Genomic DNA, 24,654 nt, shown 5'->3' with positions numbered 1-24,654 from the left:
CGTTCTCAAAAAAGGACCCTGGAAATTAGCTCATTTATCTTTTCTGGTTCATCTTTAGTGTGTGTTTGTGTGGACCGGTGTCTATCTGCATTTGTTGTAATCGCTGTGGTGAAATTGATAGTCCAGGGAGTGCTTCTGAGTGAAAGACCAGTCCATCTCATTTCACATTGTTTCAAACATCAAAATTTTATCTGTGCCTCTGCAGAGTTTTGATGAGTATGAGTATGTAGAGTATGCTGACACTATGTTGACTGTGAATAGGAGTTAATCGGCTCTCATTTAATTATCAATAAAAAAAAAAAAGACCTATTTTGTTATTTGGATGGGATGTTTTTTTTCTTTCTCATGTATAAAAATGAGCAAATATTGGTGACATTTGGGAAAATTATGTCATGTCACTATAATAAAAAGCTTTGAGTGGAAAATGATAGGTTGAAATGTGCTGGGTTATCCTGATTTGGGGCCCAGGGGCAAACATTTACTGGTCCCTACTGATAGGCACACAGCATACAAGCATACAGGAGCCCAGTAGGACTTTGTCGAACAGGATCCCACCATTATTTACAATATGCATGTGAGCATCCCTCACTTTCGTGAAACAGATGTCTGTGAAACATCACCCAGCACTTTCCAGAGCAGTAAAGTCCAGCAGCTGTGCAGCGTTTTGACATCTAATAAGACTTAAAACTCAGCTTTGACAGGGGACAGCTTTGACAGAGCTACAGAGCTGAGTGCAGGAGAGATGCAGGTTGAGGTAAAATGGGGACAGCATGCATTAAATATCATAACCTGTGTTTAATACCTAATATTAAACAGTATAAAGGTATCCCACTGTGAATCTGCTCTTTAGTATAATTAGTATAATAACAGGTCATTTTCTGCAAAAATTAAACTTGGTCTTACTTCAATAAACACACAAACCTGTAAACAAGTAAGCACACACAAATTCACACATATAGGAATTCATTTTGTGTAGTGCTGTGCATAGGCACAGCACTACACAAAGTGTTGTTTAAGCATGTAACATTATAATCTCTAAATTTCAAGTACTACAGTGGGGTCTAAAAGTCTAAGCGCAGTGAGAAAAGCGAGAGTTAATTAGTTAAAAACAGATGATCCACACTTGAAATACACTACATTATATAACCAACTGGAGCTGAGCAGCTTTACGCCTGCCACTCCAATTTGTAATGTTTATGGCCTGCAACTGCTCAGTGTGATTTGATTAAAACAACTGAACACTGTGTCCTGATATTCCATCGCAACAGCAACAATCTGTTATACAGTGTGATATAAAGGGCACTGCAGGGAGTTTCAGATGTCTGGAACCGATAATCAGTTCATATTCAAAGTGTTTGATCATGTAATCTGTGTCTCTGCAAGTGATAAGGGCTTGGCTGGTTCACTCTATAGTGTTAATGCACACACAAATGAACATACATACACAAAGTGTGAAGTTTTTGGAAGACTTCCAAGAAATGTGAGCTGTCAGCGCTGCTAGTTGCTTCATGTAAACGAGCCTAAAGTTCCTTGATCCTTTAGGCAAATTTCAATAAAGTATAAGTCTGGTAAAATTCTACAACTTTTTAATTGTCTGTAGATGCCATTAAAGGCCTTCCCTACTCTGTCTACGGCACTCGGACCTGAACACGTTGGCTTCCACTCAGGACATAAATTTTTAAAAACCGGCCACACTGCTGGACTCCGCGGGACTATTTTCCAACAGCAGGATGGTGTTAGGTAGGATTCAGTGAGTGCCTTTCAAAACCTTTTTTGAAAAACTTGTAGTTAATCCTACCAGACTTGAATACCCACTAGATAATAATAATGAATAACAAACTCTGAAAGTTTACTCTGAGCTGCTACCCAGATGTACATCGAGACATGTATTATTGGCTCTCTGCCTGTTTGCAGCCACCAGCTCATTATTCATTCATGGCTGTAAGTTGTAATATTCTACTCAAAGGCTCCAAATGCTGTTTGTTTCTCATCGAGGTGAAGGCTGTAATTTAGAAACGAAATCTGCTGCTCTCCCTGTAAATAATGCCTCCGTTAATAATTCATGGTTTAATCAACACATGAATACGACTAAGAGAGTGAGAGAAAGTGACACTGAGCTCCAGAAGACACACACCGAGACACACTGGGGCATCCAAATTTGAGACATCCAAATCTGCTTGTGACATGATTTCATTTATGTTACATAAGCAAAGGAAAATACACCAGGAGACAACACAAAATCACTTTTCCACTAAACAAAGAGAAACAGCAGCTACAGAAACACCGAGACAACTCGAAACAGTGAAATCTCTTTACATGTCCCTCATAACATGGTGAAATATTCCTTTAATGGCTTCCATAGTCCCAGCATTAATGACAGAGGGCCTAAATGCAGCAAAGAGGAAATAAAGGCATACTAAAAACCTTCTCAGTTCTGAACTGCATAAAATTGTTCAATAGATCTTTGACGCTCTGTACGAGATCCTCAAATATCAGACATGGAAACGGGGTCAAGAAAAAAAAATGCTTAATCCCTTCTTCAACCGAATTAAAGAAAAATTCTACTAACACACTTTAGCCGACAAAATATCTCACTTTAAAAAAAGAATAAATCACCAAACAGTGACAACCGAAATCTCCACCAAAGAACGATGTGCTTCTCCAAAATGTTCCTGAATTATTTCTCTGATTAAGAAGGAATGTTATTTAGTTGTGTAACAAAGATACCTCATCAACACAAGGAAAAAAAAAGGCTTGACCTATTTATGTGGATTTTTAAATTTTTTGTAATTGTATTACTGGGGCAGCGCGAAAGCAATTTCACGTCTTCCTCTCCATCTGGTTCGTCTGAATCAATAAAGTGCGATCGTGCTTATTTCCGTGTCCGTTGCTAACATGCTAATACCGGCCTAATAAACATGCCAATTCTTGGCACGTAGCTAACACACTTTCCCCTTAAGATTCTACACACTTCACATTCATTAACAAATCTTCCAAAAATATACACATCTGAATCCACACAAATAAAGGGTTTTATTCCAGAAACACTTAATTTCCGAAAGCTACTTTATATGTATCTTCCTCAAACATGAGTATGTCCTCTTAAACATTTGTTTTGCAAGCAGAGCTCTCCAAGGATGAATAATCTCTTCAGTGCTTGCCCACAGCGTGAGTTACTTTCAAGCACTTTTGTAAAACCAGGCATCAATTTTTCCAAACAGCGGATGTCTCTTTTTGTAATCAGCCTCTCCGTGTTGGCTCTGTGTGGGTAGTGTTCTGACTCTAAAGCCCTGACCTTTTTCCATAAAATAAACTAAAATTAATCACCCTGGTGAACGGAAGAAACGGGCGCCATTTCACTGTACCAAGAAAAAAACTGCATAAACTAATGAGAGTTTGTTCCTCCATCCTTCGAGGCCCTTTTTGAAAAACTCTATGCAAAGGTAAGTGAGCTTTAATGCAACCTTTGTGCGCTTGAGCACGATGGATGTGATTTCAGCAAGTACATTCTATTGGCAGAAGTCTGTAATCTTAACATGAAGAATTACAGTATGTTTAGCCCTAGTCTTCATATCTTTCTTCTGCTTTGTATACAGTGCCTCTGCTAAGCAGGATGAGAATGGCATTTTGTGTGTATCCCTGTTCGCCGACTGCACAGAGCAACGATAAAGTGTTCTGGGATTAAAACATCCCAGCTTGTATTTAAGACTCCCACTGAGCTCACTTTGCGCTCGATATTTTCTACTATTAAGAGGATTTTTTTTCTTAATTGGAGACCTGCACCCCTGCTCGTTGCTCCCTCTCTAAACATTGAGCTCCTGTTGCTGTTGTTTCTCTGCTCTTATTCCCTGTAGTGAGCCACCAGAATCAGTTTAGGTTTGGGGCTGTTAGCGGGAGGCGAGTGGGAGGCGGCAGAGTCTTGATTTGATGCCGATGGAGCCGCCATGTGATTGGCCCCCTGCGAGGACCCGTGGATGGAGTTGGGCGTGGGCAGGGCAGAGGAGGGGGCTGGAGCAGACACGTGGACATCGTTCTCCTGGCGGACAGTGCGGAGTGTCTTGGTTGCCCGTGAAAATGTCTTTAAGGTGGAGCCTCGCTCGGGGGTGGAGCACTTGAGGAATGCCCTAAAACACCTGTAGAACTTTACACACACACACACACAACAAAATTCATTCATTAGTACTGTAGTAATAATAGCAGTGGTTGTAATAGTAATGATAATCGGACAGGTAATGGCCAAACTTGCAAGTTGAAAGACACAATAAGTGAACGTGAATACAGAGACTGTATTTAATAAAGAGACATTAGTCGACCCTGTTAATTAGACTGATTTATAATAATAGAATCCAATAAAAAGCAGCCAGTGTGAGGTCTCCCTGGGAGCCAGAGATGCAGTCTTGAGTATTGGTGAAGAGCCAGAGCAGCAGAGAATGTGGTGAGAGGCTGAACAGGGCAGGTAGTTAAATCACCATTCAGCTAAGACTGGCACAAAATTAATACCAAAGCTACTACCAAGTAGTAGTAGTAATATGGAAACAGTACAAGTTACAGCTGATGCAATACTATAGAAGTGGAACTACTACTAGTAGTGAGAGGCTAGTAATAACAGACATAGTGCTTTCAGTAGCAGTGGCAGTAATAGTACTTGTAAAATCCTGATTATTAGAAAAATTATTATAATATGTAGTAGTAGTACACATGTCGACCCAGTTCAGCCAAGCAGGTCTTTCCTTCTTCCAGGTTAGGAGTCCAGCAGGCAGCGTGCTCCCCTGGATAAACGTAGTGTACTTAGTATACTCTCCGGTTCCACACGTATACTCAAAGTCTACTACATTTCCCCAGGGTGCCGCAGATCAAACAGGCGTGCTGCACGAAAAACGACACCTCGGTACATCTTATTTTATCGTCAGAGTGAGTACTTTCCTCCAGCAGATTTCTAAGCTTTGAAAAAAAGTGACATCCAGTGACTGATATGACAAATGAGAGCAGTTTGTGGTGCTTTTTAACTAAGATTCTTAAGCAGCTGGCTGACAATTCGTCATATATGAGCCAATTAATTTCTGTTACCCTGAGGAAATTGTGCAGCTTTCAAAATTAGCTCTCCGTTTTAAATCTTCTAATGTCTCAAATCCCAATGTATTAATCTACTGGAGAGCTGTGCTGAGGAGGGGGGATGGGGCTGTTGGTTTTGCAAGCAAAACCCCAAAGGAAACAAAAAAGGATAGATGTGCAAAGGGGGGGGGGGGGGGGGGGGGGGGGGGGGTGGAGTGTGAAGGAGAAAGGGATGTTTGAGGTGAAAGAAGAAAAAAACAGAGGGATGGAGGAACAGGACAAGCTGACATCATGAGGGATTATCGCTAAAATCAGGCACAGATTGGATCTTAAGACTTGAGGAGTGGTCAAATACTCACCTGCCACAGCAAGTCTGTGTATGTGTGTGTGTGTCTTTGTGTCTTTAAGGCAAACAGATATGTCACATAACTGTGATATGTTTGAGTGCAGCTTGTGTATCTGCAGTAAACTCTCTTCAACCAGCCAAAAAATATTGCAAAAAAAGCAGAAAGGTTTTTAGGCTTGGCTGAGAGGCAACAGTCGGTATAATGGGAAAGAGAAGATGTAATAAAGGCTGCTGGAAACAGCCAAATGTGACTATGAATACACATTGTTACTACTTCTTTCACTGTAGATGAAGCTTTCAAGTCATGCTGCCACTCAATGTTACGTTGAGTGGCAGCGTTGACTCGACTTCCCCAAACAATAAAAAAAAGAAAGGAGCAGAGGTATCTGGGGTGCAGCATTCACCGTTCAAGTCCAGAAAAAGCACTCTCGTTGCATGTCAACACCTCCTCTATCCCCAAAGTTACACATGGTGGGATTATTAACGGCTGAAAACCAATATGTTTTAGACTCAGTGCTTTTAAAGTTGAACTGTCAGGCCAAGAAAAACGAAGAAACACTTACAATACAGTACAAATAAATACATATTTTTCCATACGAGGATTTAAATCCACCTCTAAGAAAGCAACTTATAAAGTACCAAAAGTAAAAGTACTCACCAATAATATATATTTTATCTTTAGATTATTGATCCATTAATGTGTACATCACTGCATTTGGTAAAGGTGGAGCTAACTACCTGGTAGCTTAATCTATGGTAAAAAATAAAAATCTATTCATCACATTCAAAGAAACTGTTAGCTATAGCCGTCAGATAAATGTAGCGGAGTAATGGTAAAACTGTACTTAGTTACTTCACACCCCTGATTCTTGTCAAGTCCTCTTGAATACAGTCACAGAACAGGTAAATGACAGAACGATTCCCATTTTAATTTCTGATATTTAAGATATTTGTTTAAAACCTTTCACCACAGTTTACAGCAACGGAATCATCTTTTGTTGTTTCCAGTAGAAGAAGAACTTGACCAGTTGAAATCCATCAGCTGCTTTTCTCTCAGAAAAGTGACTGTAAAGGTGTAACTGTTGAGTGACGGCTCAGGTCCAGGGCGTGAATCTGCGCAGCGCTTGAAGTCTTCAACTCGCCTCAACACACTGCTGCCATAGTCATGGGCTGGGAGGAACTGAAGACTGAAAGCGCCACACAGTGCGGCCTCCAGTGTGTTCATCTGAAAGTTCAGTTATCAGCTAAATCGTCACACGCCGCCCCCCAAAAAACATCACTCTGGCACTACCAGACAGAGCGCTGTCGTAACAAGTCAAACATCAAAGAGAGTTAAATGTCTCACAAGCTCAAAAGTGACAGACAGGCAGTCCAACAAAAAAAAAAAAAAAAACAGTGAGAGACAGACTGAGGTAGAAAGAGATAAAAAGAGACAGAGACAGATAAAAGAGTGTGTGAATGTGTGAGAGAAGAAGGAAAGGTCACCGCCACAGTGTGTCGTTCCCTGATAGTAACATCACATGCTAATCAAAATCAAAGCTACGTTACCTTTTGGAGATTAAAAAGAACTTTCTTCCTCCTCCTCCCGCTTGTCACCTTTCTTTTTCCTACCTGTCTTTCATCTTTGTGTCCTTCCTTTAGCGCCTTTTTTTCATTCATTACCACTTTTGCGAGATTTCTGTTTTCACTGCCAATCCTTCATCAAATTTCCTTTTCCTACTTTCTTCTGAAAAAAAAAAAGCTCCTGCCTGAAGTCTGTACAAAGACAGGCTGTCCTCATATTTGTTTACAGTTATTATACTACTGTACTAATGACTGCAGTCAATGATTTATTGATGGTTAAATGCCTTCACAGAGTACATTGAAGTTTCCTCTGCAGCAGTAGATTACTTCCTCTTCCTCTTTTATGAGTGTTTTTTTTCTTTCTGCGCTGTGTCCTTGAATGAGAGTCATGTGTATCTCAACCTCCACAGGGGTTGGAGGGGGGTGGGGGGGTGGGGTGGGGGCGGTTAAGCTTTGACGCTGTTATGGCTTTGACACCATGATAATAATGTCGTGTCGTCTTGAATCTGTGAGTGTGTGTCTCAGTGTGGTTGCATGTGTGTGTGTGTGTGTAGCTGGATGCAGGAAGGTGTAAATGAAGAGCTGGCAGATGGAGAGTGGAGTTCTGCTTGTACCTACGTCAACCTCCCCTGGCTGTAAATTTCATATAACTTCGATTACTGGCCTGGGTGTCTGCTTCTGTGCTTAAATAAGGGAGAGCAGTTAATTAGACTGATCTGTTGTGAGACACAGAACAGTTGACTCTAATTTACAACAGCTTAATTAACACCCTAAGATCCCTATTTAGTCTAATGTTCTAATAAATATTACATAAAAGCTTTATTACACACTATTACACACTATTAATATACAGTATTTGTGAGTAAAAAACACTAACTTCATCTATGTAGACATTTTATTTTATTATAACAATATTTTAACACAACTTTTGAAATGTCGGCAACTGTCATTCACTATCTTTTTTTCTTTTATACAGCAGCCTCAGCTTTTGGACACTGGAGTTCTAGTTGTTGACAAATGCACAAAAACATTTATATCTATTTACAACTACAACATAGTGTGTTAATAAAAAAAATTGGCAGTCATGATGATGAACACTGCAGCATAAGGTTGTGAAACCAGACAGCTGTCTGGTTTAACTAACTATCTCAGGCTCCTGCTGGTCACACACAGGACTGACTAAAGTTTGGCATTACTGATCAAGTTGGTGAGACAGCATTTATGCGTCCCCTGGGACATCTGTCCCCGCTGAACAGGTGTTTCAAGCAGCTGCGCTAATGTTAGCTACAGTGAACAATGCACACCTCTCTCAATTCTCCACATCAACTGGGTCACACACAGTCTACCTTTGTCTGATCAGTTGTCATAACTAAAACATGACTGTGTGTCTGCCCTGTAATTAAATAACAAAATGTGAGGAACATTCAAGAGACTATGATGAATTTCTATTTACATGCACAGAGGCTGCTTTGCTGACTGTCATCTCTCTCATCCAGAATGGTTTTACAATGAGAAAGCAGGAGATAGAAGAAGAGCGAAGTCGAACGCCTCACCTGTTTGTTCATGAATATATAGATAAAAGGGTTGATGACTGTGGAGAACTTTGCCAGCAGTGATGGCGTGATGCTCGCCTCTGGAGTTAAAAGGTCATGGGGCCCAAAGGTCGCGAGCAGAGCAGCGACGCCGTACGGCAACCAGCAGACCAGGTAGCACACCACCATGGTGACGACCATCACCAGCACCCGCTGCTCTCTGTGACGGGTCACCACCGAACTCACACTGCGGACCTGAGAGAAAGTGAGGAAAACTTTATTGGTGCATTGCCTTCATTTAAAATAGAAAATAAACTTAAGGGAGGAAGTGAGAAACACTGTAGATACAAGTTTCAGCAATTTGTAGAACTCCAATTCATTTAGCCAGATGACTCAGCAAATCAGAGGACAACCCTACTTCTTCTCTGTCACTGTGTTCTGTATCTGGGACCAGTTTATATACAAAACTCTGAACTAACTGTTCCCCAACCAGTGCACTCACCCAGCCAAAAAACATGGGGCTCCATTGTTCTAGTTTCCACATCCTACAGTTGGATCATACACCAGAGTACACCCCCAACGCACAGCTGATTTATCAATTAAATAATCGACAGAAAGCTTATCTAAAGCTGATTTAATGCTTTTCTTTGATATATACGATTGTAATATGTTATATGACTGTACTGGAAATCTTTGGGTTTTGGACTGTTGAACATAACAAGCCATCTGAATACATCTCCTCGGCCTGTGGTAAATTAGAATGGGCATTTTCATTATTTTGACATGTTATAGATTGAATGATAAATTGAAAAATATTAAGTAGATTAATTATTAATGGAAAGTAATCGGTTGCAGTAGTTGCAGCCTTACACAGGAGTAAAAAAATCAGAGAATTGGAGATGTTAGCTGACAGATGTTCTCTCCAGTTTACTACAACAGAGAATGAGTTTTAATCAGTCTCTTTTTCTTTTAACAGTACAACTTCACTCTGATTTTTTTCCCCAGTGGCTTTAATATTCACTCACTATCAATACTGTCATTACCTGACAAATCATAAAGCACCACAGCTGCATGTTGAGGCCAGTGATGAATTGCCTCAGGGTACAGTTGATAGATTTTGGCTCTGAATAATCCCCAGACTGCAACAGAGCCAACGATAAAACTCCTAACTTTTCCCCCAAAAGTGAAGTCCCTTTCCTTTCTGGCCCCAACACCATCACCCATATCTACTCCATCTTCATCTGCGCACTCACCTGGATGGCTTGCCATATTTCAAGCTGTCCCAAATCGGTAAGTGGGAAATGGAAGTGGACATTAAATCCCTCTGACAGTGAACCTGTGCTGGTGCTGACTTATGCTGGAATCAGAGTAACACAAATCAGCCCAAAAAAATGCCTTAGTGGAGGATGATCCACTGCTTAGTGGGGGGAAAAAAAGCTTTTCCGAGGTGATTGTACTTTTTTAGACAACTGATAAATGGCATCAACACTCAACCATGCTCTTTAGGAAAACAGGAAATTAAGATATGCTGCTGGCAGACAGAGTATTGTTGGTCCGTTCTGAATGTGTAGAGAGGGGACATCCCTGTCACCCATCAACCCATCAATAAAAAAAACAATTTATTCTTTATACACTGTAGCACACCTTCACATGCTTTGGGTATGTTATGTATTTAAACAGCGCTGTGATATACTGTAACTCAACATCTAAGCGAGCAAGCTGCGCTCTGCAGCCAAGAGTCAACACATCATCCTGAGTGAAAATCTATATACATAATAATCTACCTGGATTATGAAACAGTCTTCTGTAGTACTCATTTGTGGAACTCAATCACAACCAAGCACCTAAGTGACAGCAAGAGAGACAGATGATAAGTCAGTGAGTCTATGGAGAGATCCACCAAACAGCTGAACTAAATCTAAATTTTCATTTCCAGGTGCTGCATGGGCTGATCTGACATTTAAACCCCCACAATCAGATCCTCCTCTGCCAACATGAATATTGCATTCAGAATCTCCTAAATATTCGTAAATATGGTAATATGATTTTCAAAGTTAGAAATAAACAGATAATAAAGTCAGAAAGAGGCAGGATGAGAAAGATTCAGGCTGTGATTTTGGGCTGTGTAGTTTTGTTTAAGTTGATCATTTGGACTCGTGCATCAATAACAAACTCCAAGCCAGAAGTAAGAAGAAGACATGCACCCACTGGTGCCAGCTCTTGTCTAGTGAAAGTAGCTACTGGCTGTTTAAACAGTCAACAGATATCATGTGCAAGCTTGCTTACATATGACTTCTCATTTTTCATGCAAAAGTACAATATCAAGTTACTCAATGAATCTGTCTGTGGTTTCCTCATGGGTTAGAAATAAAACTTGTGGCTTTTGAGATCAAGACAATATATATGGAGCTAAACCTGCACTGCTGTCGTTTAATTCTTTATTTACTAAGCAAAAGGACTGTGATAAATGTGAAAGTATTAAAAAAAAAAAAACACTTGACACTAATTCATCAGAGGGTTTGACCCAAAATACTGTGTGTTCTGACAGTCCTGCCAAAGTGCAGATGAGCTACCGGCTTTTCCATAGGGTCTTAATATTTGAGCTGCCACCCGCTGGACAATGACTTACAGAACTAAATCATCCTGTCCATGTTACTCTGAGCAAACTGCACCCTCTCAATCCTGGTGACAGCTGCTGTGTCAGCTGGATGTGGAGGGTGCTGAGGCTGATTTAAGAATATTTTAGACCTCTACCACCCACAGCCTGGAGTCATTCTTACTGCCAGAGAACAGAGGATGTGGCAAAAACTATAATATGTTACGACATATGACAGAGTCAGGTCAATAATAGATCAGACACTGTCACGTGATCAAGGACATGCTCCCATCATCTTGCTGGCATTCTGCAAATTTCTTGACAGGCATCAGTGATGCTGATGTCTGTCAAGGAACGGAAAGGTGATAAGACTTCTTTTTACAACCTGCGATTTATATTATTTTGTTGTATGAACCAGGTACCAATAAAATACTGAGCACTTCCAAAGGATATTTAAAAAACAGTACAGTGAACAACGGAGCTTTAATTGGGGTTTTACACCCTGGTTTTTCTACAGATACAAACAAGATGTGCTTATAGCTGAGCTTTAAGAGAGCTGGTATGCAGAGTTTGTTACCTTCAGACAGAATAAGGCTAGCTGTTTCCCCCTGTTTATAGTCTTTATGCTAAGCTAAGCTAACCATATCTAAATATCTTTAAAAGTGAAGCGCATTATCATTACCAAACCTATTTCATAATTTGAGACCTAATAGTTCCTCAAAGTGAAAACTTCTGTTCGTTTGCCCAGTTGTACCGAGGGCAAATCTCCAAATCAGCCTCCATGTGAAGTCGTCCGAAACACAACAAATTAAAAAAGCAGTCTATGCATCAGTGGTGAGACCTGAATAGGTGGAAAGTCTATGGCCCGATTGTCCATCATACTGACGGGAAGGACAGAGGAGACAAAGTTTGTACTATGCAATGCAGAAGTAAAAGCTGAAAGTGCACTCCGAATCTTAAACTTATACCTTAGCACAGGGAGGAGACCGAAGCTCCCGAGAGCTGCACAGGAGACCAAGAACATTAGACAGATTGTGGATATTTACTGTGTTAGAGCTGCTGTTGTTGAGATGTGTTCAGGGAGTCAAAAGGTTTTGTGGTGCATGCACAGATATATCTCAGTATAGAACACATAAATGCCCTCCATGATCTTAAATTTCCTTTCTTCATTACATATGTCACTTAACGTGATATCCCATATTGCCATGTATCAGTCAGGATTTTGCAATATTTGAATCAAAATATGATGACAGGTGTGGGATTTAGCTTAGGTAAAAGTACAGAAGTATTAACAACACATACACCTAAGTGCAGTATTTAAATGAATGTACTTCATTACTTTTTACCACAGGAAATCAAAAACATATTGTTTCAAAAAAGTCAAGAAACTGCATCTGTCTGTTTTCACCGTAAACTCTATTTTAAATGCAGCCACAACATTAAAAGCGGTAACTGGTTTTAATGTTGTGGCTGTTCGGTGTACATTAATGCTAAAATGTTTTAAACAAAGCACTGAGTGAGCTTTGTTTTAATAATAAGATGAGCAGGAATACCAGCAAATAAAAAGCAAATAAAGCTCATACAGAGAAAAACTTGCCTCTCTCCCTCAGTTTCTTTCTCTTGTACAGTGTCTCAGATTTCAACATACAGAACACGAAAGATTTAATCACATTCTGCAAAACTCTGGGAATGAAATTGAGTGTGTGTGTGCAGATGTGTGTGTATGAGTGTGCGTGTGTGTGTGTGTTTGCCCTGCAAATAAGAAAAATGCATGCTGTGTAAGCAAGGGATTATCTTCCCCTCAGGTAACTTTACACCTAGGCTGCTGAGAGAAAACAGTACACACATGCAAACCCAAACACACACATACGCACAACCCTGCATATATACAATATGCAGACAGCAGAGCAAAATTAAATACACTCTCTGCCTGATGCCAATCTCGATCACCTTGAGCATTTTATCTTGTCTTTCTCCACATAAAGTTGTATTTTGCTCTGGTTAATTAACAAATATGCCAAAGATCTTCACACAGTGTTACATTAAAAAAAATCATTCCATCACAACAAAGCCATGAAAATGATTAGGATAGTTATCAGTTCATTAACTGGAGCGGTTATCTGCGATTCTTGTTTTCAGATTCTGTCAACATGTTAGCTTTAATGAGCTGAATCAATTATCACTTTGGCAATTTGGGTGATGGTTTAATAACGTGAATTGGATTGCCAGCAGCTCTGAATTCTGTGTGTTGTTGGACTTTGTTGCACACAGCTTCAAGCAAAGCGAAGCACATGAAAATGCAAAGCTAATATGTGAGGCAAAGACAGTTATCTGTCTGCCTTCAGGGCTTGCTGACAAGCCTGCAAAAATTGGGCTTTATCAAGAAACATAATCACAAACGCCTTTCTCAACCTTCCCTCAATGTCATTATGTGACACCAAAACTGTATTCTGCTTTAATTTGTTTATTTTACTCAACGATTTTACTCCATTTGATAGGGCCCAAATGACAATAATGTGACTGAATGGGTTTGATCAACAGTTAATGGGTCACCAGACAGTTTCTAAAACAAATACATTATGCATTGAGAGAGAATTTATTTGATCCCTTGTTAATATACTGATCAGAACAACTTTGAAGATTGATTGATTGGGCTAAATGCTAAATGTTAAGCAAGTATAAGGTTTACCATGTTCACCACCTTAAGGTTTAGCATGGGGGTTCACCAAAGTGATCATAATTCATTCTGAGGATGACACTGATTTTTGACACGTGCTTATCTGGACAATGGAAGAAACACACCGTTAAATCATGATACAACCATAAAATGTGCCTCCATAGAAGGGAAAAGGTACATCAACCACTTGTGTAACCTTTCCTTTTCCACTCCCTTCTAGTGAGCACTTTTTGCGGTGTTGAGGAAATTTCAACATCTCTTAGACTTTTCAATTCAATTCAGCATTTATACTTTCATACAATTGCATTTGAATTGCAAAAAGCAACAGCAGCAACAAAAAAAAACCAAAAAAAAGTTCAGCGTGCTTGCAGGCATGGCGGAAACCCACAGAGGCATGGCACATGAACCAGCAAATGGTGTGGCAAATTAAATTCTTCTGCAAACAGCGTCAACACATCGACACCCAGGGCTCTGAACCAACACATTTAACCATCCCACACAAAGTTAAAGGAAGACATATGACGCACAAGCAAACACTGAGGCAAACCTAATTCTCAGACACGCTCTGTATGCATGTAGCTGCCAAAGATTCGCATAAAAGAAGTAATGTATCATCAGAATGTATCAACATAATGCAAATGCAAGCAGTCAAACTTGCAGAACAACAAGGAAAGCTCACACATCTATCATTCACAGTCTTACACAAACCCCTCACAACAATAGTTATGCCTGAAAACAGTTAAAGTTAGATATTAAAGATATTAGGCCTCATGCAAGAACATCTTTCATATTCGTGTCCTTCGTGTCCTGTTTTTCTCTGAAGTTTGTTTGTACCAGTGTTTCAAGCCAGATTCAACAAACTCTTTTTAAGTGCACAAACTAGACGTTAACTTGCTCGTTTCAGCCTGTTGAATGCCACCTGTCCATAAGGGGGTGTACATTTCACTATGGGCATAATCTACACCCTTAATGTTGCAGTGCAAAGCTTTCACTTCTGCTCTTTTTGAGGTGTCAACCCTAACCCTCACAAAACTGTGAGTGAAGAACTGCAAAGCTTAATAGTGGCGTTAAAAATGATTGATAGTACAGCTGTCAATGCTGTGTAAGCAGCACCATACCATGATAAAAAAATGAAATGGTTTAACATGGGGTTTCACGCTAAATAATGCCAATCATTAGTATGAGAGGTGGTCATGTGACAGTGTGAATAATAACAGACTACAGTCACAGTGAGAGAATTTTCCCAGAAACTACTCTGAGTTTCTGTTCTGAAATATAATGTAAAGTAAAATCTTTAAAAAAAAAAAAAAAAGTCATTGTGATTTCAGGTGAATTAGTGCTTTTTGCCCTGCGGAGAAAGACAGATTATCTGTACGTGGCTCGTTCATCAGGTCTGAACCACTTCTGACCTTGGATCATACCTAAGTAAAAAAGTAAATTGGTAAATGCTACAAATTCTCTGAAATCACTTGTACGTGCCACTTAAGAACAAATCTGTTTGTATGAGCGGATCTTACCTGAGGTCCCGCTGAGTCTAAAATATCATCATCACCTTTCAGAACCTGCTGTGTATAATTTGTGTATAATTGTAGAATATAAACTCCTCCTCAGGTCATCCAAACACCCACGTTCCCTGAAACAATGTGGAGGCATGCTCTCTGTGTTAGGAGTGGTAGTGGTAGACACGCACGTACACACACACACACAGACTCACACAACTAAACGAAGACTTTTGTCCCCTGTGATTAGCTGACAGTGGGTGCGAAGGTCTGTAGCCTTGAGGCTTAAAGAAGCGCCTGAGCAGAGCGTAATGAAGAAAGTCGTCTATAATCCTGTCATTAACACCAGCCTGCAGACAGAACCTCTGTGCTGCTCTCCACTCCCGTTCCTAACTACTGCTCTCAGCTTTCTAACTTCACCCAAAAGCACCACTCTAAACTTTCCTCTAACCTACTCTTACCTGGTTTTCTCAACTCTCAACTCAAGCCAAAAAATACAACATTGCAGTCAAGGAAATCATCATTAATAGCAGGTAGTTGTACAATTATAGTAGCACAATATTCATTTTCCTAAAAATGGATGTGCAGTAAAAGTAATTCCAAAAATAATTGTTTATGTGCTTCAATAGATACAGAAGATAATTTTCTTCCCAATTTAATATCTAGAATCAAATCAAAACCTAATTGTCATTTAATAGCATAATTTTATATATAGCCTGCTTGTTCCCCAAATGATCTTCTCCCACGGTGATTATGATATAACGTATGATCAGAGCTGATGCTGAGTACAGCTGGATCAATGCAGATCAATGCAGATCAACTTGTCTTTTAGACATATCACAAAGACCCGTGGGAGTAAAATGAGACCATACCCAAGTAGAATGACTAATTAGGCTAATATCATTAGCCTGGGAGCTTTGTGTATAATGAAAAGAGGAATGCATTTCAAATTAGGCTACATGGACAAAAAAGAAAATACTGCGTTTAAAGACAAAAGAGAGCTGGGATGTGTAACCCAGAGTCAGCAAGTCAAAGAAAGAGCAAAAGAGATATTTCACACCCAGTTCTATCATGAAGCTCCTTTAATTCAATCCATCAGTTTCTGTTATTGTGCAACTGGATTTCTTCCAGATGATCACTGCTCACTGAATAAGGTGTGTGTTTTACCTGTTTGTGCTAAACACAGAAACCGATAAATCAAATTTAAAGAGTTTTTTGATACATTTAGGTGTTCAAACTGGAGCTAATCAATTAGCTGATCAAAAGAAAATTAATCATCAACTATTTGTTTACGTGCCCTGTTTCTTTATGTCTCCTACTTTAACAGAAAGCCTTAGTTTCAACTAAGAAGCAAGCAGGGAAGCACTTTATTTATGAGTCAGGTAAGGGGAGAGATGGAAAGATTACACCTGAACCAAAACAGACATTATTTCTAAGCAAGCATGCGTACTGGCACACAAACTGCATCTTGAAATGTGATACACGTCTTCAAGTCTAACCCCGCACTTACACTCTTCATCCTTGCTGTTTGTATCATGCAAATTCCACCGGCAAAGTTTTAGTTTTAGTTTTAGTTTTAGAGAAACTTGACAGGAACAGACACAATACGTTACCGGTTCAGCAGCAATATCTGGATGCAAATTATTGCTGTCATCCAGAAATCAGGTCATGTCATAGCCTCTCTTGTGCCTTCTGTTCATGCATCAAGGTGTAAATTATGTTCTTGCATAGAGGAGATGGCTTCAGACACTTCAGAAAAATCCCACTGTGTCCTTTTGGCCTAAGCATCCTCAGCAGCAGGTCATAACATAAAGCAGAGGACGAGAGAATAAAATTGGTGTTGGTAGCTTTAATAGTCTACGTAGTTGAGATGTCAAACCTGATTGGGGATTGCTGAGATCAGCTGACACATGGCTTCATGTCTCAGCTTTCAAACTCAAGTCTTTGAAATTTATAAACTCATATTCTATCTTCTCGTCAACTCTGCAGCCCGAGACTGAACATTCAGACTGCCTGGAGGCGTTTGATAAAGTTGTGGATTACTTAAGGTCACGGATTAAGAGGTACACTGCTGCTGTGCATTTAAATCTCTTATACACACTTTCTTAACACTTTCTTTCTGGTATCGTATCTCAGATCTACCTTGAAGTGCCTTTACTGGGTCACATCCAGACAGATGGAAATTGTTCTGGTACAAAAAAAAACTCTGCTCTTCGATTTAATCTTCTTACTTTGGAACAAACTCTCTCACATAACATTTGTATTTGCAGAATCACACCTGTCTGATAGTATGCAGCAGCTTGCCATAGGAGTAGACGATGACACCGAAGGGCAGGACCAGGCAGAAGGTGAACAGGCAAACGATGTAGGAGATATTGTTCGCAGTCTGGGTCCTCCAGTCGACTGAGCAGGTTGTGCCGGGACCCTCCGGCCCATATTTGCTCCAGCCCAGCAGTGGAGGAACAGTCCAGGCCACAGAGTAAAGCCAGGAGAAGCAGATTCCTCCTAGCGCAGGGCGGTAGTCTCTGCCGTTGGCCATTGTGGGTGCCATCATGGTGCAGTAGCGCTCATAGGACAGAACGGCCAGGGATATCAGGGAGACGATGCCTGAGGAAGGGGACGTACAGGTCAAGCGGTCAGAGGTCGTGTAACAAAATAATGTGGCATAAATGTGGCAATGCACATGAAGGAGCTGAAAAAGGATGACATTGAAAAAAAAAGGCACTTTCCTCCATTTCCTCCATCCAGTTTACAATAGACAAGGACTAGATTCAAAACCATTACACATTTATACTTACGGATTTCTCTACTTGTTTTCCCATCTGGGCCACATCACACCAGGTCTAGATCTGGTTAATTTACCAGTTCAGTTTACCAGACAGTTTAAAATAAAGTGTTATTCTAGCTGTTCAAGCTGGACTAAAAAACTGGACAAGCTACCTCGTGTTGTCTGGATGGAGAAAACACAGATATATATATTTTTTAATTCTTATTATTTATTTGGTTTCATAAATAAATTAAAGGTTTCATAAATCTAAAAGTGAGTGAAGCACCATGGAGCTTTTTTTTTTTTCCTAGAACATCTGTGTTCTCTTTCCTAGATAATGAGCAAGCTGCACTTGAAGTAAATTTTCTGCTTGTTTTGATCACTGCAATGGTTTTTCACTTTGCATCTTTTGGGCACAAACACTCAATGGACAGTGGAGGAGTTCACTGACTGACAGTTGCTGTGCTCTGCTTAACGTCTAGAGCTCTGCACTGTGACGCAACCTAATTCATGAGCTAACTGTATCGTTGCATACTCAGAGGTCAGGTAAATCATCATCATAAGCTGTTCACACTGAACAAGCATTCACAGAAACTCTTTAATCTACATGAAAGCAGAGGCAGACAACCATGTGCAATCTTCCTCTACATGCTAATTGCTAATTGATGAACATGCGCTATTGGAGAAAATTGTTGCTGAAGTCTTAAATCAGAGCTAATCAGCACATACGAGCTAAAGTGCTGGGCCAGTGGCACTTAAGTCTACCAGGGATGGAGATTTTGAATGCAGACAATCATAGCACCCTGATGCATAATAAAGGCTTCGGTGGCACGTTCAGTTTGGACAGTGGGCTGGGTCATGGGCACATGATGTGTTGAGAGCATCGGCAAAGACTGAGAGTCTTGAGAATAATGGAAATGATTTTGTGTTTGCGTGTTTGTGGAGGCTGGATATTAATGTGAGAACGATGTGCGTGTGTGTGTGTGAGTAAATGTGTGAGTGTGTTTGCAAGTCGATGAAGAGGGCTCCCTCTGTTCATTATGGATGCACTCTGGTTAGATAAAGCACGTGGGCTTCACAGGTCTACCCTTATGGGTTAAACAGACAATCAACATATTGTACTGAAATAATAAAAGATCACAGTAAATGGCAAGGGATGTTTTATAAAATAAAATCAACAATTTGATACTTAAAGTTGAGTTATAAAAAGACAGAGAGAAAAATACAGGATACAAGTCAATCCATATGTCCATATACAGAGAATTTTTAGATAATTACACTATCTCAGATTGTTCTGGTTGAACACGTTGCAGTTGGCTGACATGTCGCAGGTGCAGGAAAAAGAAGTGCTTTCAAACCCAGGGACCCCACCCCCCAGGAGTTGCTAGATAATTAACAAGTTTGGAACAAAGAAAAAACAGATTTCTTGCACGCAGAGTGATGTCTTTTTTTTGCACCTATAATCTATGCATTTTCTTTTGAAAATTGCAGAGTGCAGCTTCCCTTGTTTTGGTTTTTTGCCTGGTAACTGAATAATTTAATAATTGCCAATGTGATCAGAGAAATAAGCGTCTTGTGAACTTACAACAACATATAACGTCTATAGCCAGGACACAGACATCACCTAATGTCCAATCTATAGTTGTTTATTTTAATTTTACTCTAGATTAATAAAGGCATACTATTAATCGTTTGCAGTATTATTATGGAGGCATTACAAAGATAAGAAAACAAGATTTGTGTTGACATTATTATATAATTATGTAATCATGGGTAAACAAACCTGAAAAATAACGACACCCATGGCCTCTCCTGCCTACTGCAGTGGATTCTTTGAATGTGAATGGTTTGCTACCACAGCAACAAAGCAGCTTCTCCCACCAGTGACCATTTTCCCATTCATTTCCCGTAATGATTGCACAGTCTTTACTGTGAGCCTGATGGGGACTCGGGGAGCAGATCAGTCCCTAATGTTGGCTGTGATTCAAACGTGGCCAACTTTGATTCTCCAGCATGCATTTTAATGGGTTTTTCACCTGAGGCCTGATTCTTCTTCGCCCAACTCTGGAGTGGTGTGGAACAGATTTAAGGTAAAATGAATGGCCCAATGTCCCAGCCCTGAGTCAGCACAGGAGCTAATCATCTTTCATTGTTTCTCGCTTTTGCACTCTTTCTCTCCCTATCTCTTCACCTCATCTCAGTCTTTTTCTTTGTAATTTCTTTCTCTTTCTGTCTTTCTCATTCTTTATTACCCTCTTGCTCTTTCTCTCTGCATCCCTCCCTCACTGTCACTTTCCATCTCACCTCTGTGTTCCTCTTGTTCCCTTTATCTCCTCTTTCTTGTTTCTGATCCAACTGATGGCACAGCAAAAGCACTTGTGCCAAATCAGACCATTTCACAATGGCTGACCACTCAGCACAACTTCCAACCCACTATCAGTGCGTTTACATGCTTTTACAGTAAGTAATCCTGTTATTGTTGGCTTTCTGGAGTAACCTGATTTCTTCAAAGTCACATAAAAAAAGAAATCTGGTTTCCGTAATCAGCTTTAGGGGATTAGCGAAACCCGATTTCCGCAGCTAGATTTTTTCTGGAGAAAGGTTATTTCTTGTGCGTGTCTAAGCATAATCAGGCTTCTGATTGACTTTTCTTCATGTGTGCATGACGAAATCTTACTTACTGCAGGTGACTATTCTTTTCACTGTCTGCTAATTATTTTTAATCATTACTCGGTTAATTGTTGATCCATAAAATGTCACAACAATAGTTGAAAGAATGCCCTTTGCAGCAGTTTCCCAAATGTTGCACCTGTTGCTTTCTGCAGAGTTATGATTGCAGACTGTGTGACAGAGAGGACAAGAGAGAGGGAGAGGGAGAGAGAGAGAGAGAGAGAGAGAGAGAGAGAGAGAGAGAGAGAGAGAGAGAGAGAGAGAAAGACATACAGTAAAACAAGAAAGAGAGGGTTGGAAAGAAAGAGCCCTCTGACTTCATGAACAAGACCTTATTCCAGCGAGAGCGACACGATGTGGCTTGATTACAAGCTGTTTAACAGTCCGTACAGTAGCTTTGATGTTGTCTGTGTAATTGCAGCAGGGCGGACAACGTCTCATTAGTGAATTAACAAACAGAGCAGATTCCATCTCAGCTCTTACAGGCAGAGGGTGAAACGAGAGGTCTCAGTTTTCACTTTAGTCCTGCCAACCTCGGTGGATCCTTTTTATTTTTTATTTCTTTGCAGGCCTGAAAGTGATTCAGTATCTTTTATCAGACAGATGGAATGGAGTAATGTATATTCCTACTTCTGTTGCTGTACTTGAATAACTGGGATGCCACGTGCATGCAAAGAAATTGCTCAGAATTGCCTTGCTATTGCACAAATTGAATGCACTTCACACAAAGATACTGCTAAATATGCATTCAAAAGAGGCAACACAATTCAAGCTAAATCTCCTCCTCAGGCTACAATTTTTTCCACTTAAAACACAATTGGGTGTGAACTCTGCAGAGTTCAAGCTTATTCTAACTCCCTTATTCTAAAGGTGATACTTTTTTCCATTCAATCAAGTATTTTTTTTTTAAAATAAACTATTTCTTGAGTAACAGGTACTTGTACACTGTTTCTGTGGCGGCTAATGAGCTTTCCATTATCCAGAATACAATGTGAAAATAACTTGACCCCAAAGGTTATTTCTGGCCATTTTTAAACAGGGCTACACTTCTTCTTGTTTTTCTTTTCCACTATCTGATCAATTCTCACCAAACAGCCATCAATCACTACCCACATAAATCTTCGAAGCTAGAGTACTCATCTCTCCTCTCCAGTAGTCTTACAGAGTCATTGACCAGACCAGAATTGAATCTCTAAAGTGTTTCAGTCAAGGTTTTTTTTTTTATTGACAGTGATCCTTTGATCCTGTCACGTACAATTTTGATGCTGTTGGTTGTTGCTTGTTTATTCTGCAGCTGCTCCTGAACGTGTACCACAAAGAAACAGTGTGCAAAATGAATCGTGAAAATTCTCAGGTCATGGATAAACTGCAGATTAGATATAAATTGTGCATGAATCGTTGCACAGTGAATTTTGGTTTGCTGAAAGATGTGCTTGTAGCTTCCAGGACTGTATTGGAAAGCCATTGGCCCTGTCATTAGCTGTATAGTGGAATTATGGAGGAGTTTAGTCAGAATCCCTCAGTTTGATGGGAAAAAAAATTAGAAAACATGGTCCAGATTGAAAATGGTCAGAACAGAAAAGAGATTTAACATCAACAGCGCCTTACTTTGCCTCACTGCAAGTACAGACTCCAAACAAAAAACAACAGATTTAACAGCAACACTTTACTGCAAATCTGAACCCCACAAAGAAAACAACTTATTTAAGAGCAGCAACACCCTACTGCACCTTACTTCAAGTCCACATTTCACTAAAGAGCAACACCTTACTACTCTTTACTGCAAGTCCACACTCCAAAGAGAAAACAAATATTTAAGAGCAACAAGACAGTAACACCTCATAATAAGGTAATAAAACCAACAATAATAACACCTTACTGCAACAACATTAACACCTTACTGCACCTTACTACCAGTCCAGACTCCAAAGAGAAAACAGCTGGTTTAAGAGCAACAACACCTCTCCAGGGTGCATTGAAAGTAACAGAAATAGAGGAAGACATGGGGAGTGAAGGACAAGTGATGTCTGCACTTAACAGACTGATTAGTCACTTTCAATTGTTCTGAATCAGTGAAGTCAGTAAGACCATGAAAACGCCTTTCACAAACACTGCAAGATTACCCATAGTCAACATCTCTCCCCTCTTGGACAGTGTTCAAACTGATTGTTCTGAAACTTGAAAGGTCAAAAAGGTCAAAGATTTGACCCCATCACGGGTGAAGAGCTCTACAGTCCTGTGTGCCCAGGGTAAATTTGACCACCAGATACAACCTCTAAGGAACAAAACAAGAGTCCAACAACAGCAAATTAAATTTGTAAAACGATCAGAAATGCTTTTTCCGTGATAAAGTTCCTCTCTTCATCTCTGCATCTAACCCTCTTCCCCAAAACGTATTACATCTGGGTCTAAATCTTTGTTATGACACATTATTGCATCCTATTATTTACGTCCCTGAAGTAAATTCAGTTTGCAAGCTTAGCACAGCTGAGCATAATCAGCAGTGAGCAGCACATAACACCTTAATAGGATTTTAATTGAAATTAACGGCCGAATTAAATGGGTTTACAGGATTTTAATCATGTTACATTTTGAGAGTTTTTCCCTGTTGCTGCAGGCAAGGAATGTATAGCTTCTTCTGGAAAGCTGCTACAGACAGAAAATAGGGTAAATAATATGTTTAGTAACAAATCAAATAAAACATAAGAATTGGAAATCACGTTTGAATTACTGAGTGGTCAAACTGAAAAAAAAGGAGACAAGATTTTCACATTTTCAACGACATAAAGAGTTATCATCAATATGTTGAGGAAAAAAAAGAAGACGTGTCCAATAATTGCACACAGACAGAAAATCAATATTTCATCTCTTTCTCTCTTGTTAGAGGTGAATAAGTCACAATAAGACAGAGAAAGATAAGACTTAAAGATTTCATTCTCGATTAAATGACCTGAAAATGCTGGTTTGGTCTTTTAGTGTCCGGCGACACATGCCAAAGAAAAGGAAAACACCTGCTTACCCAAACATGCGTTAACGAACCCGTACCAAACGCACCCAGCGCGTCCGATCAGCCACCGCCCCTGGGTGCTGGCCGCGAAGCTGAACGGGGTGCCCAGGACACTGACCAGAAGGTCGCTGGCAGAGATGCTCACCAGCAGGAGGTTCATGGGCGTACGCAGAGTCCGGTACCGGCAGAACAGCGTGAGCACCAGGAAGTTACTGAGGAACCCGAAAGTCCCGATGAAGCCGAGGCACACCGCCACCACCAGGTGCCCCGTAGGGCTCAGGGACGGAGGAGAGAGAGCACCGGACACCTCTTCGTACGCATCCGTCGCCTCCGTGCCACCGGCTCCTCCCCCGGGACAGTACGCACAGCTCAGGCTCACGTTGGAAACGATCATACCGGGGTGAGCCACGAAGTTTGGACCAGCCTGAAGTTTGCACCACGGGACGGAACCATCCGGTCTCGGGGTTTTTCCCTCGCTCAACCCATCTGGAGAAGCGAAGACCCACCGAGGAGTCTCCTGCTGCACCGTGCGCGCATGTGGCAGCTTCTACTGAAGAGAGGAGTAATTTGTTAACGCTATGCTATCCAGCCCTGGACACCAAGTTGGCGAGTGAAAGAGGATTTAGAGAGCAGATGCCGGTGTCACGTTAGATCCGCCCCTCTCTGCTGTGCGCTCCGGGTCCGGAGAGGTGCGCGACCACCGGTTCAGCGCGAAATGCGCCTGAGCTTTTATCACCCACAGCGCCTTTTAACGTGCTGGGCGACAGAAACCCCCAACATGAGGCGCCGGGGTGGGGTTGCTATGTGTGTGTCTGAGCATGCACACTCTCAAACCACAATCACACCCGCACTGCCAATGGAAGGATTGCATAACAATATCTGTTTTTGTTTTTTTTGATAAAACAGGCAGCAAATTAAGAGAAACATGCTCAGAACCTGTGTGAC

General features: G+C 40.6%; 1 protein-coding gene across 1 annotated transcript; it reads right to left on the bottom strand.

The window, feature by feature from the left end:
* Positions 1–2,234: 2,234 nt before the first annotated feature.
* On the bottom strand, positions 2,235–24,103 carry tmtopsb (teleost multiple tissue opsin b). The gene is made up of 4 exons (XM_041065881.1): positions 23,722–24,103; positions 17,544–17,872; positions 8,515–8,748; positions 2,235–4,141 (listed from the first exon to the last, which is right to left on the bottom strand). Exons 1-4 carry the CDS (start codon positions 24,101–24,103, stop codon positions 3,842–3,844), a joined length of 1,245 nt encoding a protein of 414 aa, XP_040921815.1. The 3' UTR covers positions 2,235–3,841.
* Between the last annotated feature and the right edge of the window lie 551 nt (positions 24,104–24,654).

This window comes from Toxotes jaculatrix, chromosome 20, assembly GCF_017976425.1.
Source record: "Toxotes jaculatrix isolate fToxJac2 chromosome 20, fToxJac2.pri, whole genome shotgun sequence".
Taxonomy (NCBI): Eukaryota; Metazoa; Chordata; class Actinopteri; family Toxotidae; genus Toxotes; species Toxotes jaculatrix.
This window is presented reverse-complemented; position numbering and strand designations above follow the sequence as displayed.